This window comes from Dermacentor andersoni, chromosome 8 (genome assembly GCF_023375885.2).
Source record: "Dermacentor andersoni chromosome 8, qqDerAnde1_hic_scaffold, whole genome shotgun sequence".
Classification (NCBI taxonomy): Eukaryota; Metazoa; Arthropoda; class Arachnida; order Ixodida; family Ixodidae; genus Dermacentor; species Dermacentor andersoni.
The window spans coordinates 133,338,913-133,354,566 of record NC_092821.1 but is presented as its reverse complement, the minus strand read 5'-3'; the positions used below and the strand labels follow the sequence as shown (position 1 = coordinate 133,354,566).

Genomic DNA, 15,654 nt, shown 5'->3' with positions numbered 1-15,654 from the left:
CGAGCTTTTGAAAGTCCAAGCACACCAGTTCAAAGCACTTATGAAATTTGTCTAATCATCAAAACAAGTTGTACTATAAAACAACTTTTTTTTTATTTAGACGCAATATGAATTCGTTTGTCATTGTGGGTAAGGCCATCATCATCAGCTGGTCGTCTGCAACTCTCAAAACTGCATGGTCGTCAGCCTACCAAGAGGCTGATCAAGAGGCTCGATCGCGATGCATGGATCGCGATTGTCCAGATTCGGATCGAGCAAGGTCGCGGTCCAAAGTGAGTGTGTAGCAGCACTCGATCAGGATCGGGCCTGATTGGGATCGTAAGTGACCGTCTGACACCGGCATAAGTAACCGAATCCACGGGGTCATCCACACAGCCATTTGATCAAGCGTCTATATGTCAACCCATCCACACATTCTTTTGACGAACTTCTAGTGAAGCGCAAGAGTTTCAAGGAAATAGCGGAATCATCAGTTCAAATATGCGAAGGGGATTGTAGCTCGTTCATGAAAAACCGAAATTTCACAAATTATGCCTCATTAAATCAAGGATTAAGAATAGATTACGAATCACTAAACAAAGAACTGCAATTGACAGCGCAGTGATCGCCAACCCCTCAGAAAGGTATTATGGCATCCTCGTTACTATGGAATTCGGCTGTGCAGGGTAATGTTGCAAGATTCGCTACGAAGTTAATTGCGTAACGTTGGTCGAGGTTCTCTTGCACGCCTTCTTCTACACAAGAATGTACTTGTAGTGTATATGTCTCGTGCAAAAATGCTATTTCATCCTTTGTTCAGGTACACATGTGTGTCTAAGCCAGCTTGAAACGTATTCTTTCCGCTTACACGAGCGGTTTGTGCGTGCGTGCGTGCGTGCGTGTGCGCGTGCGCGTGCGTGTGTGCGTGTGTGCGCGCGTGTGTGTGTGTGTGTGTGTGTGTGTGTGTGTGTGTGTGTGTGTGTGTGTGTGTGTGTGTGTGTGTGTGTGTGTGTGTGTGTGTGTGTGTGTGTGTGTGTGTGTGTGTGTGTGTGTGTGTGTGTGTGTTGTGTGACGAAAGGAAATCGAGGACAAAGTTCTGATTAGTCATATCGTAAGAAGCCAACAAACGAAGACACCAAGGACAGCATAATGTAAATTACATGTACATACTTAATAACTGAATTAAAGAAACGATGAATAATGAAAATTAAAGTGGATGAACAAAACAACTGGCCCCGGGTGGAGTATGAATCAACGTCATCGCATTACGCGTGCGATGCTCTTACCAATTGAGCCACAGCGACGCCGTTTTCCCACCCGCTTTCTGAGGTATTTATGTTTATCTACAAGAACTAAACCCGGGAGTGTTGGCCAGTGCCTTACCCCACGGCCTTGACGGCGGAGGTGGAACGTCCATATATACATGACAGTACTTTATACGAGTACTGTCCTTGCGTGTGAGCTGTTCAGACAACAGAAGAGCAGCAGAAGCCGTGGTCAGCAAAATCCAAGAGGGCCCGCCTAGAAAGCTTCGATTTCAAAAATCACAGGGCCTCTTAAGATCTCTCGTAAGAGGTGAACTGTGAAAGCCTACTCTTCCTCCTCTCATCATTCGCCTCTTTCTCTTTGCCTCTTCTCTTTCTCTTCTTTCTTTTAGTCATTACTGCTCACTAGTAACATTTTGTAGTCATTTCTAATCAAGTGTGGTCATTACAAGCCGACTTTAGGCATATTGGTCATTTCGGAGTCATTAGTAGTCATTATTAGTCATTACTAGTCATTACTAACCTCTACCAATCTCTATTATAACGTTGTCGTTCACTTAACTGTCACTATCAATCATTTCTCATTGTTTAATCTGTCTTCCTATGGCGCGATGACGCTTCGGCGGACACTCCGGCGGTCAGGTCTGCTGACACAAACTTCCCCACGAGCCTATATAGAAACGCTTTGGCCTTAAAGGAAAGCGTGATTTGGTTTGAGAACGTGCGCGCGCACCCCTCATACCCAGGACCGATCCTGGATCGCCAGACCCTGCTGTGCACGTACGGAACGCGAACGAACCAGAGCGCGCTGTTCCCCGACGACGGGCTGTGCGACCTGATCTTCTTCGACTCGATCTACAAGGAGAACCAGAACCTCCGGTGGGCCACGGCGACTTTCGGCGGCAGCCTGCGCAGAATGCTGGACGTGACCTCGAACTATCGGTCGACCGAGTTTGGCGTAGCCTTTGCGTACGAGTGAGTCTGTTTACCCTCACTTCATTCCGTCTGCAAATGGAAACGTCGATTTTATCGAACGGTGCTTCGTTCTGTTAAAGCACGAGACGTCAATCTCTAGGCCGAGCCTTGCAACACCGCTCTGATAACCTGCTAGTGCCAGGCACTTTCTTTGTGCGTGTGTGTGTGTGTGCGTTTCACTTAATTTTCGAACATAATATTCTGGTGGGCGAATCTAGGCGTTCTAGGTGGAATCTAGGTGGTAATCTAGGCGTCCTGTGCGTGCGTAGAATTCAAGCATGATACTGCGGAAAGGTTTCCAAAAATTTTAGGCTTTAATCAGAACGCGCACCTCAGATTTTGAATAATAACTCGGAAAAAGCTGCATGACCTGCAACGAATTCACAATCGTTCGTGAATTCACGATCGAGGTTTCTTTTCCTGAAGCAATGTCAAAGCTCTGCTGCCCCTCTTGCTCCCCACTATATATACTGGTACTAAGTACCAGGACCAGTACAAGTAATTTCCAAGCTGCCACTGGCGCATGATTATAGTAGTCCCTGCTTAGCTCGTACTGCTTGCTTAGAGGACAAGGTGTGCTTCGACAACGTGTACGAGCTGCTTGCGTCGCATTCTTCTCCTTTCCTTCTTCTGCAATGATAGATGCTGTAAGAGCGCTTGAGCTTCATTCGCGGCGGCGGCGCAGGTCATTCTCGTAGCAGCTACCCGATAACGACCATCGTTCACATCGTTAAACCAAAGAAAAAGTAAAAGCATCGGCGAAAAGACAGCCGCTCCTCCGGCACCTAACACAACAGATTCACTTCCGAAAACAAACCCACCGTGGTGACGTAGTAGCTCTGGCCTTGCGCTGCTAAGCCCAAGGGCACGGGATCGAAACCCGGCCGCGGCGGCTGCCTTTCGATGGGGGCGAAATGCAAAAACGCACCTGTACCGTGCATTGAGGTTAAAGATCCCCAGGGGGTCAAAATTAATCCGGAGTGCCCCCCCACTACGGCGTGCCTCATGATCATACGGTGTTTTCGGCACGTAAAACCCAAGCATTTTATCGTTTTCTTACTTCCAAAAATAATATTTGCTCCCACAAACAGCGTCTCCAGGACGTGTTTTACATTAATTGAGGTCATAGCGCTGGATTCACAAGGACAAGAAAGACGACAGGACGTGCGCTATCAACTGATTTTATTTCAGAAGAGCATGGTAGGGATAGTTCCGTCATGTTTAGAAATACGGATAAGGTTAGGCGGGGACATTGTCGAAGCAAGCTTGATTTCAAAAGAAGTTGCTAACTGTGTCAGCGCCCCGTCGATTACCCTGAGCAGAAAAGAAAGTGCACATCTGGGAAATGTGGGTGTGCGCGCGCGACGATTTCTACTCGTCTTTGTCGATGTAAGTACACCATGCTCTTCTGAAATAAAATCAGTTGATATAGTTAGCGCACGTCCTGACGTCTTTCTTGTCCGAGTTAATCCTGCGCTATGAACCTCAGTTATTGCGACGAACCAACTAGTCCATAGATCTGCACTCCTATGTTTTACGTTGTCTGAAATAAGTGAAAAGAACAAATTTCCTTGCGCGAACTACAATTGCTCCGTTTCGGTCTTAAGTTGTGGTCGTTGTCGCCGTTGTCGTTGTCGTCGTCGTGGTTGTAGTAATTGTCGTTGTCATCGTGGTTGTAGTAATTGTCGTTGTCATCGTGGTTGTAGTAATTGTCGTTGTCGTCGTGGTTGTAGTCATTGTCGTTGTCGTCGTGGTTGTTGTCTTTGTTGTCGTCGTCGTCGTCGTTGTTGTTGTTGTTGTTGTTTTCGGGCGCCGCCTATACCCCGCGTGTGTTTCTCCCGTTGCTCTCGTCAGGAACCGCGCCAGCCTGCGTAGCGAGTTCAAGAAGACGAGCCAGAACCCGCTGGAAGTGTTCTGGAGCCGAAACGTCCCGAACTTCGGCATCGTCGACGTGCCGGCCATGGGCGCCAGCTACAAAGAAATCGGCGAGGTGTACAGGGCGCTCAGGGTGAGACGTTAGCATGCGGAGTCACGTGATGAGCACGTCAAAGCCGTACGAGTGACGCCGCAGACTCTAAACGCGCCCCTTTGCATTAAACTGGTGATTCGTGAGTTGTTGCCCCGCAAGCAGGCGCGAAAATATCGCGTATACTTCATTGACGTATGCACCGCCCTCCCTCCCCCTCCCCTTTTGTTCTGACGTCACGTGCATACCTAGTCGTGAGCTTCACCATTTCAATAGGGCAATGTTATTGCACCATAAACTCACGTTTATATCCTACTTGACCGGTCCTAGTTATTGAGGAATCAGACGAGTAGTACACCCCTAGCGAAATGACAAGTGCAAAGCTTACCAGCTTATATTGCGATCCTCGTTGACTCAACCGAGTCCGTTCCTCGGCGCAGCGCACGGTATTGCCCTCCAGAGAAAGGGCACACTCGCTGACAGCGCTCTCGACCGTATAACGTAACTCGGAGAGACTCTATGCTTCGAACGAAGTTTGAAAGGCAGGCTTTATGGTACAACGTTATTGATCGACAGATTGATGTGTGCAGGGATGCTTGCCGCGTCTATAGCCAAAGGCTGTCGCCGCCATTAGAGACTGCGTCGTCGTGGATCAGTGTAACTGGTACAATGTTGCGGGTTCGATTTCCAACCGCGGCTGCGGCATCCCGATGGCGGAATAAAAGAACGCTGATGTTTACTAAAGTTTCGGCGCTATGTAAAGCTGGAGGCGGTCAAAAAATTAATCCGATGTTCCCCGCGACAACGTCGCCTGCTTCGGACCGTTACTGCTTTTACCAACCATTTACTCCATTGAAATTGATCGCGATAAGTTCATCATTGTTCTTAATACACTCGTTTCAACTCCAAGACTCATTAGAACTGTTAGAAGGCTGGCCTAACCAAGCTTCCCAAAGTGTTTCTCTGCTTACTGACATTGTAATGCAATACCGCCTTATAACCTGAATGCGCAGTTCGACAGCGAATCGCTGTCAGTGCCACAGCCGGCGCCAGCACTGGTCTCTCCGCTGACCATTGGCAAACAATGAACCACTCTCAGCACCACCCCTCCCAAACGCCTAGCGCAGTATCGCGCAACAAGAACGACGCCGGCAGATGGCGCCACCCTCACGTGTCGGCAAATATATTACCAATTTATACAATGCCCGATTGTATATTACCTTATTATACGCGTGGATCGGGTGTATACTACCTGATATATGTATACAAAACCTGATTATCTCGAGCAGGCTAGGCGAATATTTATCGCCGCCCCGTTTTGAAGGGAAAGCCAATAGAAACCACCACCATGATCATCATAATCATCACTATGAGCTGTGCAGAGGAGCAAAACAGCAGAGTGCTGTTGCACGACTGCCTAGTTCCTTCCAGTACAGTGACTGACGACGTCATCAACCCAGCAGCACAACAATCCTGCCAAGTATCTTCCAGTGCTGTGGGAGACTTCGTCAATATAGAACCATACGCAACAGACCGCGCTGTGCAAAAGCGACGTGCCGCTACAACAATTCGCCTATGCCTCCCTATAACGTATCATTTCAAATTTCTTCTTACCCTGGGCCCTTACTTAAGTGTGAGCTTGTATTGTTTTTATTTTCCTTCCAGGAGCTGAGCAAGGCAGCCAACAAGAATCCCGACTTGGTCAAGCCTCCCCACATTGTTCTCGGCGCCGTACCGATAAATCACGAAGACTTTTACGGAACTCAAATGAGGCAAGTTTCACGCGCGCATCATCAAAGGGAACATTCGAGCTGTAAACGCTGTCTGTGTGAGCTTTACTGAACGTTATTTTATGTCCTGCAGTCTGCAATGTTGCGTGTTGCCTTCGAATTATATACAAGGTGTTCGCCTGCGCTCGTGCATATAAGAGAGATTTAACCTGTGAGCGCACGTATTTAGACGTGGACAGCAGCGCTTGTGGCGCCATCTGTCGACACTGAATACAGCCATAATGTAGAGAACCATTACAACAGTTATTGCAACGACGACAGGTGTGGCTACTTTACTGCCGGCATAAACGCATCGGTAGAAATGACGCAATTAATGGTGCAGTGAGCATTTCGACGCTACGCAAAGGCGTTTCTAAAGGTTTCAGGCTGAAGAACGTATCAAGCAAATGTCGCCGTGAGCGCTGCCGCTGCCGCCTATACTTCCGGTTTTGCGGTATTCTGCAAACGACAATACTTAGTATCAATCGTCACTTACAGCGCATACATAGACGAGGGACAAAAAGGACGACGAAGACAAGCGCTTGTCTTCGTCGTCCTTTTCGTCCCTCGTCTATGTATGCACTGTAAGTGACTATTGATACCATGGAATACCAACTAGCCCGTACCCAAACCTTGCTCCGGCAGTACTTAAGTGGACAGGCTAAAGCACTTTATGATTTCGCAGACGATGTTCCTTTCATTTTCGTATTACGAGCTCCAGCACTAAAAAGATTCTGCTGATGCTACGCAGGTCATTGCAGGAGTACCGACATACCGTTGTTCCGTTATACTACGACAACTACTGCAATTAATCTAAAGGAAGCCCAGTTCCAAGCGGACACCTTCGCTGATAAGCATGTCGTCGCCGACATTCGCCCCCATGCACATACTAGAACGTTCCTACACCCCTCCGCCTCGGCTCAAAAAAAAAAAATGGTGGTAGCGCCGTCTCACGACAGAAGTGGTTACTGTTCTTCACTGCCACTCCACGGCAATTCTTAAGAAGCGTAGCGTCTTCTTCGATCGAGGGATGGCGCTGTGCTCAAATCTGTGCAATGGATGAGGAGCTTCGAGTCAATTGCGGTTCGAGAATACCGGGGTCAGCTCACTTCATCGTCCTCATCTTAGGCATGCAGCGGGGATAACCACAAGCCAACCAGCAAACAATACCGCTCGACAAACCAAATCATGCGTGGCTTTGCTATATCACAAATACCAGGGACCAGCGGAGCTGGGGGAAGGCCACTAAAGTAGTGCCAAACCGCACACTTAGTATAACTTTTGCTGAGCTTCCCCCAAGTACGCTGATCTCTGGTGTTTGCGATAGCAGAGCCACGCATGTTCTTTTCACTGCGAGAAAGAGGACTGCCAAAGCGAGCGCGCGAGTTTTTATGGGAGAGCAATGACGTCGCACCATCTGTGTCCCCACCGCGCCGCTCCTTCTTCCCCGCTAGGCTCCACCCACCTTCGAAGCGTCGCTGTGCTGCGCAATGCTATTTTTGTACTCTCCTTTCACTCTCTCTCAGCTCTCTCTCTCCCCCAGCTCGGCGAAGCTGCGGACGTCAAGAGAAACCCATCGAGATTCTAACAGCTCCCCTGTAAGATACGCTGTCAATTCATGTGACGTTAACCCCCTCCCAGATAGCATCGCATCAGTGTTCGAGAAGCAAAAGAGAAAAAAATGTCTGATTTATCATTTCTTGCGTGAAATACGCATATAAACTCTAGAAAAAAAGAAGCATATTTGATTGCTGAACTAAGCTAGATTATCGCAGAATTTGTGATCGTTGAGTGTCATATAGGAACAGTGAACGTATGGTCTCAAATATTTCTTTTTTTTTTTGCAAGTATGCAATTTTGAAGTTTGTGTGGGCTGGCGCAAGCTCTATTTGTGACTAAATAACAGTTTTCGAGCACCTTTAACCTGCTCTCAAATCCGCCCAATTTGAATTCGACATCATGGAATATAGCGCTTCATCCCCTTCATAGTCTCAAACTTGTCTACATGTTCTCGCAGGGACGTGTTCGTCCCCACGCTGTTCATCTCCCAAGGTCACTACGCCTTCGGGGACTCCGAGATGCCCGACTGCAAAGTCGTACCACCCACGGTTTTGCAGAAGACCACCCTGACACCCGGGTACACGTATGACCTGGTGAGCACCAACCGGGAGGGAGAAATTAAATTAAGTTCTGGAGTTTTAGGTTCCAAAACCACGATCTGATTATGGGGCACGCCGTAGTGGGGGACTCCGCAAATTTGGACCACCTGGGGTTCTTTAACGTGCACCTAAATCTAAGTACACGGGTGTTTTCGCATTTCGTCCCCACCTAAATGCGGCCGCCGTTGCTGGGATTCGATCCCCCGACCTCGGGCTTAGCAGCCCAACACCATAGCCACTAAGTAACCGTGGCGGGTGAGGGAGAAATGGTGACGGTATGCACACAGGGGACACCTGACCACATTTCGCTGACTCGAGCAAATATCACAGCGTCATCTGTTAAGAGCAAACTTTCAGCGCGGACCCAACTTCTGCTTTTTGAGATAATGCTTTTCTTAGATAACCCTTGAACCGGTTTCCACTAAACTTGTTTCATATCAGAGATAAGGTTAAATTCTAGTGATTGTTGAAGCAAAATTTTGATTTAGGGCCCCAATTTTTATTTTTTGCAGAAATTGCCAAAAATTGCTAGGTTGAAAAGAAAATAGAAGCAGGAAGCTTACAAATTCTTAACTCTGCACCAAGAACAGATAACTCAGTTTCAGATATCTCAGATATCTCGTGTTTAAACTACATCCGTTTGAACACCCAAAGCGGATCAAATTGATTTACCAATTTGCACCTTAGGTGAATTTGTTACAGCCTTTAGGAGGGTTTAGCAAGAGTCCTACTCAAATATTAGTGGTTTACTTAAGAGTCATGTATAGCAGATCGATTTGGTCCGCATTAAATGTACAATTACATGCAATTTGCAGAATCGTGATATAGATCTTTAGTTGCTCAGTTACAGAGTCGTAAACTTCATAACTTTGTTTTTTGAAGATTTGCAATTTACGGCAATTTTTTGCTGAGAAATGGCCTTAATCAAAAACCCGCTTCCAACAATCACTACACATCAATCTTTTACTTTGAATGCAACAAGCTACATCAAATTCGGTGCAGTGGTTTCCGAGGAAAATCGATGTCTCCTTTCGTATGTATTTAAATAGCAGCCCCCGAGCTAAAGCTTCCACTTAACAGCACTGCCGGTTTCCAGTTCGCCAATTTCGTGCTACGGGTCACGTGTGTCATGTGCTGAACGTGCACGTGGCCAGCGTCAACCTTTAAAGAGATCGTACGCGCTCCTGGAAGAGGAGCCTGCGGGCGAATCGTTCGAACTATCGCCACGCGGAGCCTTTACATAGAACTCGACAAAACCGGGTGGAGTCGACTTGTCGGGCTGGGCTTTGCCTGTCCTGGTCATGTAAACTCTAGCTGGTCGGGTACAGCGTACTGTAAAGTCGCGCTCCCCCAGCTCCACTTCACGGCGTAGGCTACACAGCTCGACTTGCGTACAACGCACATGCGAAACCCTGTCGCGTCGTGCGGGTCGTGTCGGGTCGTGTCGAGTCGGCTCGAGTCGAGCGGCTCGGGTCGTTTTCGAGCCGACAGAAATAAGCGGGGCGCATTGTGTTCTCTCTCTCTCGTCTCGCCACATGCTGCAGCAGCAGTGTCGATTACAAACGCTACCGCGTCGAGCTGTCTGAGCCAGACTTTCGAGTCGACTCAATCTCGCCGAGTTCACGCAAATGTAGACTGCGCCAAATGAGAAGTTCATTTGCGTTTGCGCAGCAGACGGTGGGTGCATACAGATGAAAAGCGAAAGGGAAGTTATTGCACGATGGGAGTGAGACCTTTTTACAAGGCAAGAAAGCAATCGTTTAATACATTGAAATCCGACATAGTTCTTCGAGAGAAAAAAATACGCATGGAAATATACAAATCAACATATGCTCTTAATAGGAGGCACTTATAATATCTTTGCAAGCGGTAATGGAACATAAAAAACAAGTTGATCAAATGTACATGTACAAGCAAATTAGAGCAATTTATTCCCTTCTACAGTTTTACATTAATTAATCTAGAAAAAATAAAGACCGTAGCATAGAAGTATATTGTTTTTTTTTTAATATCTTGCTTATTGAGGTAGTTCAGCAACACCGGAAGCAAATGCATTAGCATTTGATATCCAAAAGGGGTGCGCGAGTATGTCACCGTCCAGATGTCTGATGACCATAAGGTATACTTTGGCTATCAACTCTGCAAGTGAACTTGGCGTCGTTTCAGAATTCTGAAAGCCCTGTGTTTCGCTAGGTTAAAGGAGTGCGTGTTATGCGTGCTGATTAGATCTTAAGGTGCGCGTTCCGTTCCACTGCCGGCTATGTATGCCAAATCCCGGCCACGGCGGCCGCATTTCGATGGGGGCGAAATGCGAAAACACTCGTGTACTTAGATTTAGGTGCACGTTAAAGAACCCCAGGTGGTCGAAATTTCCGGAGTCCTCCACTACGGCGTGCCTCATAATCAGAAAGTGGTTTTGGCACGTAAAACCCCATAATTTAATTTTTTTATGTATGCCAAATAGCTTCTCTTTTTTCTTTGAACAGCTGTATTTCTTTGTACGTGTGTTAACCTAGTCGCTAATGTAGTTGTAGTTAATGAGAAAAATATAATTTACATGAGAGAAAAATAAAGCATTGTAATAAGACGTGTCGAGGTGAAATTTGGCACTGAAGAAGTAGACTTTGTACATTCAATGTGGAGGGTAGTAACCCACACTTTGGAAAATTCAGAGAATATTTATCGATCATCTATCCTCCAATAAATTTTGTTAAAGCAGGCGTGCGCCGGAGCGCGGAGCCGGGCCGAACGCCTTCTCAGAGTTGCTGATAGCCTTCGTGTAGGTTTGAGAGATCCCTATAGAGGCTCGGGCGTCGGCTAGATGTCGCATTTGAAGGTCATTGCCGCTCTTAAAGTATTTGCGTTCTGCACGCTCTGTTCTTGATTGCGTGCCTTATAAACAGTTTGCAGAGACCTGGTAACGTGTCTTAAGGTAAAGGACGCGCCCGGTGCGCAAGGAAAGCATCGTTTGTATTAGCTGTGCCTCTCTCGAGACGCACGTCCTTCCTTGCACCAGTGTTCGAATTATGTTCGACGGCGTGTTATGATCCAGAGCGGGATGACGACTGCCCTGCGGAAGGTTCAGATCGCCGGCGGCTCTGCCCGCTGGCTTGTCTCGGTCGGCATGAAGGGGCGCTGGTCCACTGCCTATGACGTCACAACTCCGCTGAACATCGGGTCCCGCTGCAAGCACGACGTCAGTGCCGTACCCTTCGGAAACTACGCTCAGGTACCCCCCCCCCCCCCCTCTCAGTTTCAGTTTATTGTTGATTTGTGATACAATTCTTTAAATGCGAATGACGTATGGGCAAGGGTGCCAAAGTCAAAGAATCTCACCGGGACCCTTATATATTATGTACAATAATATGCGATTTCCATAGCACCTGACCGAAGAAGGGGATGAATACAAATGAACACACGCAAAATTATCTGTGGCAACGCGAACAAAATAAGTTATACAAAACAAAACGCTGTGAATAGCACAGATCAAGATTACAGACACGGATGTAGTGAAACGCGACATCGCGAAATGTGCGATGTTAATTTGAGGAAATGATGTATGAGTATGTATTTAAATGAATACAGGGTTTAGGAGTACCTCATCATCAGGCATAGCGATAGCTGATACGCGGGCTGCCTCTCCACTGGCTCGAAATGGTGCAACCGAAACCAAGCGCCACGTACGAGACATATATGCTTGAAGAGAACTTGAGTTTCTCCTTGTTGGTGTTTACTGCACGTTATATCGACCGCTAACATAATACGAAGAGAGAGAAAGAGCAAAAAAACATGTAATGACGACACGAACGACACCACCCGCGTCGTCGTTTTGTGTTTTACTTTCTCCGTCTTCCGTCTTTTATTAGCGGCCGGCATGACGTGACGTATACGAGACATATGGGTTGGCGCATGGCCGGGTTCGGTGGTGCTTCGAGGTTCAGTTTCAGTTTATTCTTCATTCAGTAACAATGAGTAAGTAACAAATAGTATGCAGGCGAGGGTCCCAAAATCAAACACTGCAACGGGACCTTCGATATTATTCACGCATGTGAATAACATCATCATAAAGTCAACATCGGTTTGCTGCTAGACCAGTGACGATGCGGAACGTGCCCCGCGCTGTCACTTTGGTTGAACTGCAAATTTACGTCGTCGTCGTCGTCGTCGTTGTTGTTGTTGTTGTTGTTTCTTTAGGCGATAGCTTTCTTTCGATAACTTTCGACTCTACGTGGGCCCAGGTCTGCCGGGACCCCTCTCTCCGACCACGCCTGCGGTACGACGACCACTACCACGCCATGGAGACGAGCGACGCAAGCAAGCAGCGCATGTTCGTGTACGACAACGAAAGGGGCCTCTGCGAGAAGGCACGTCACCGCTAGAGCCAAAAAGACCGTGGCTCGCGTGCTCTGTCGCGCACGTTATTTTGCCAGCCGCGGAGACAGCCTGCAGGGACCTACGATATCTAGTTGCCTAAGCCTAAGGCTATCTAAACTAACTTAACTAAACTACGTTTACCCCTTTATGTTCTCGATATTACACCTGCGCAGCGTCTATAGACGCTCCGAAATATTCCTCTTGAGTATTTCATTTCCTTTGGTCGGTAGGTTTTCTGTACCTGACCCAGTACATTAGAACGTCCGTGGACTATCATTCGCTTTCGGCCATATTTTCTTTATCGAACGTTGTGTGTGGAGTAGTTGTACAATATATCGGCAGCGATCGGTTGTTATTCTGAGCGCAAGGCATATCGTGCTACATTGGCTGCTGCTTCCGGAATTTCTACAGGCGATTTTCTTTCTGGTGGAGCGGCTGCGAAAGAGGCGTCTACGGGGGCCGAAATTGGTCTAAATACGCCTCCAAACAAAGCACCAAACGGCTGCTTGAATCTATTCTATACGGGTCGGTTTGTGACTTCAACATTGTGCACACCCGTTGTGGTGCGGCTTATAGTGGCTAATACCCCTGTCAAGCGGGCAAGTTAAGTGCACTTACGGGGAGTGCACTTCGGGACCTTGAGTCACACTTTAGGCAACGCGCTTCTTAACGGGAAAACAAAGTGCACTCGCAGTAAAAATAAAATGGCGACAGACTAAGAGCGCGTTCTTAAATATGTAAATTAACAAGAGAAAGCTGCTAAAAAGCGATTGTTTTAAGTAGAATTATATATAAAAACAAACTTCATCTATTTGTCTCAACAAAAAACGAAGATGTTTTTATTATAAGTGTGTTGCAAGTCAATGCTGGTGCAAGTCAATGCTGGCCAAGACGAATGCCTAGCCAATCCAAAACAACACGGCGGCGTGCGGCAGTTGATCCTGCTCATGATCCTGCTAGAACAGAATATGAGCGAGTATATATGAGCAAAGACGGCGAGTTCGATATTTAGCTACACTGCAAAATGCCATGCACACGGCTCAAAGCACGACTAGCATGGTCAGCACGCTTTCACACCAAAATAAACACGAACTGAATGAACATGGCGGCGCCGCAGTGCCGCATCATTCTGGCGCCGTTAGTTGCGTACATGATAAATTCGTTTCTTTATTGTGCTGTTTCGCTTCTCGCTAAACACAAATTATATTGTTAAAAGCTGTTCAATAACTGAAATGAACTTTTGTGTCTTTTTTCTATGCATTACATTTTGCGTCGTTGAAAGCGTTTGTGACGAGGCTAGGCACTCCTTCAAACCGTTGGCGGCGAGGCTACGCACTCGGCCAGCAAAGTGCGTTCCGTGAACGTACTCCGACTTGAGTGCACTCATCTGAGAGTACACTCTGCTGCGACGTTAAGATTTGGGAAAGTGCACTTAAAAACCGAGTGCACTCGCCGTAAGTGCACTTAACTTGCCCGCTTGACAGGGGTATAAGGCGTTGCGCTATACCAAGCCCGAGGGCGCGGGATCGAATCCCGGCCGCGGCGGTCGCATTCCGACGGGGGTGAAATTCAAAATGCTCCCGTGTACCGCGTAGTGGGTGCACGTTCAAGGAACCCCAGGTAGTCAAAATTAATCCAAGAGTCCCTCACTTCGGCGTGCCTCATAATTCAAATCGCGGTTTTGGCACGTAAAAATCGCGGACTTAGATTTTTTTTTTTTTTTTAACATTACGCACTCCCCCTTTCCCAAATTAGCTAACCATGCAGCGCAAAAATTCATATATGTATAGTGTATGCGTGTGTCAAATAAAAATCAGTTGGAAGACAGCGCTCTGTCCAGGTACTTTTTTTTTCTGTTTTGTACTCGCGTGTGAACGTGCATTTTTGCACTAGTTGCTAATACGGGTTCTCAATTCCCCAACACGCCTATAGTTCAGCACTTTACGATAATTCGTTCTCGCGTTTCGTTTCGCGCCCGCAGCTCTGCAGGGTGAAGTCCCAGAACCCCCAGCTCCGGTTCGGCGTCGCCGTCTACGACCTCGAGTACGAGGACTACGCCGACGGCTGCTCCGACCTGAACGCGTTCGGTGCCTTCAGCCGGATCAAGATGCTCCGCCGGGTGGTCGACTACTACGGGTCCCTCCCCGCCGATGCATCCGACTGCGAAGACGTCGTGCCGTGCGTCGCGTGAATGGAGTTTAACAACGGAGCGTCGATAGTCACGTGACCGTCTCAGGACACATCGCGAATAGAGTTCAATATCTCCTGTTTTTTCTCGGTGTTGTTCCGTTAATGTGGAAAGTTGGGCTAGTTGGTGATCAATCAGCGTACCTAACTGGTGAAGCAACGCACTGACACGGACATGGCGAAGACACACAAGAATGCAGCGAGTGCCCTGTATTCTAGTGTGTCTTCGCCGTGTGTCTTCGCCGTGTGTCTTCGCCGTGTGTCTTCGCCGTGTGTCTTCGCCTTGTGTCCGTGTCAGTGCGCTGCTTCGCCAGCAAGGTATGTCGTTCCATTCTCGCAACAGCGCCAACCTGTCTTGTATTTTGCCTTCTTGACGTCCTCCGTCTCTTCTCGCCGTTTACGATAATTTGTGAAAGCCAACTGGAGTGGTAAATGTACTGCTGTTGATTCGTGTGTGTTTGTGTGCGTGTGTTTTACTGCGCGCATTTTATGTGTTGGGTTTATACACACTTCTTTTATAGGCGCACTTATGGCGTTTAATATACATTTTATTGCGCGCATTGAAGCAGAAGTAGCCTATTCACGTAAAGCCGTATCGCGCTACGCTCGCTTTCCAATCTCGGAGGCTGCGCTTTAGCGGTCCACGTTCGTCGTTTAAATTGGAAATGAACGCAAGTTTCATGAACCACGTAGCCCGCGTGCAGCTATATTCAATTTAGGGAACGAACGCCGAATTCCTCATTTTTTAAAAAAAAGAGAAAGAAAAATATAGATTTATATTAGGTTTCGGAAATGGGAATGCATGTCCTTACAGATTCACGCTGGCGCGACCCGACTTTTACCCTGACGTGCTCGCGCTATTAACCACTTCACTGACCTCCGCTAGAGGTCGCTGGACTCGCTATTAGCCGCATTGTGCAATGACAACGCAAAAAATAATAATAATAAAGAGAACGCGCGTAGACAAAGAAGGCCACCAC

The 15,654-nt window shown here is 47.5% G+C and overlaps 2 protein-coding genes across 2 annotated transcripts; both read left to right on the top strand.

The window, feature by feature from the left end:
• Positions 1 to 220: 220 nt before the first annotated feature.
• On the top strand, positions 221 to 6,766 carry LOC126526031 (uncharacterized). The gene is made up of 5 exons (XM_055067968.1): positions 221 to 272; positions 1,991 to 2,219; positions 4,074 to 4,227; positions 5,851 to 5,957; positions 6,706 to 6,766. The coding sequence occupies exons 1-5, from the start codon at positions 221 to 223 to the stop codon at positions 6,764 to 6,766; spliced, it is 603 nt and encodes a 200-aa protein (XP_054923943.1).
• A 980-nt stretch (positions 6,767 to 7,746) lies between these two features.
• LOC126525743 (uncharacterized) lies at positions 7,747 to 15,127 on the top strand. The gene is made up of 4 exons (XM_050173667.3): positions 7,747 to 8,107; positions 11,166 to 11,342; positions 12,352 to 12,477; positions 14,469 to 15,127. The coding sequence occupies exons 1-4, from the start codon at positions 8,033 to 8,035 to the stop codon at positions 14,676 to 14,678; spliced, it is 588 nt and encodes a 195-aa protein (XP_050029624.1). The 5' UTR covers positions 7,747 to 8,032; the 3' UTR covers positions 14,679 to 15,127.
• The last annotated feature ends 527 nt before the right edge of the window (positions 15,128 to 15,654 follow it).

Bases quoted from the DNA above. Each gene is read 5' to 3' on its own strand.
- LOC126526031 (XM_055067968.1), top strand. From the start codon at position 221: ATGCATGGATCGCGATTGTCCAGATTCGGATCGAGCAAGGTCGCGGTC. The intron at 273-1,990 runs GTGAGTGTGTAG...CCTCATACCCAG, and splicing joins GAGCAAGGTCGCGGTCCAAA to GACCGATCCTGGATCGCCAG. The intron at 2,220-4,073 runs GTGAGTCTGTTT...TGCTCTCGTCAG, and splicing joins GGCGTAGCCTTTGCGTACGA to GAACCGCGCCAGCCTGCGTA.
- LOC126525743 (XM_050173667.3), top strand. From the start codon at position 8,033: ATGCCCGACTGCAAAGTCGTACCACCCACGGTTTTGCAGAAGACCACC. The intron at 8,108-11,165 runs GTGAGCACCAAC...GTTATGATCCAG, and splicing joins CCGGGTACACGTATGACCTG to AGCGGGATGACGACTGCCCT. The intron at 11,343-12,351 runs GTACCCCCCCCC...ACGTGGGCCCAG, and splicing joins CCTTCGGAAACTACGCTCAG to GTCTGCCGGGACCCCTCTCT.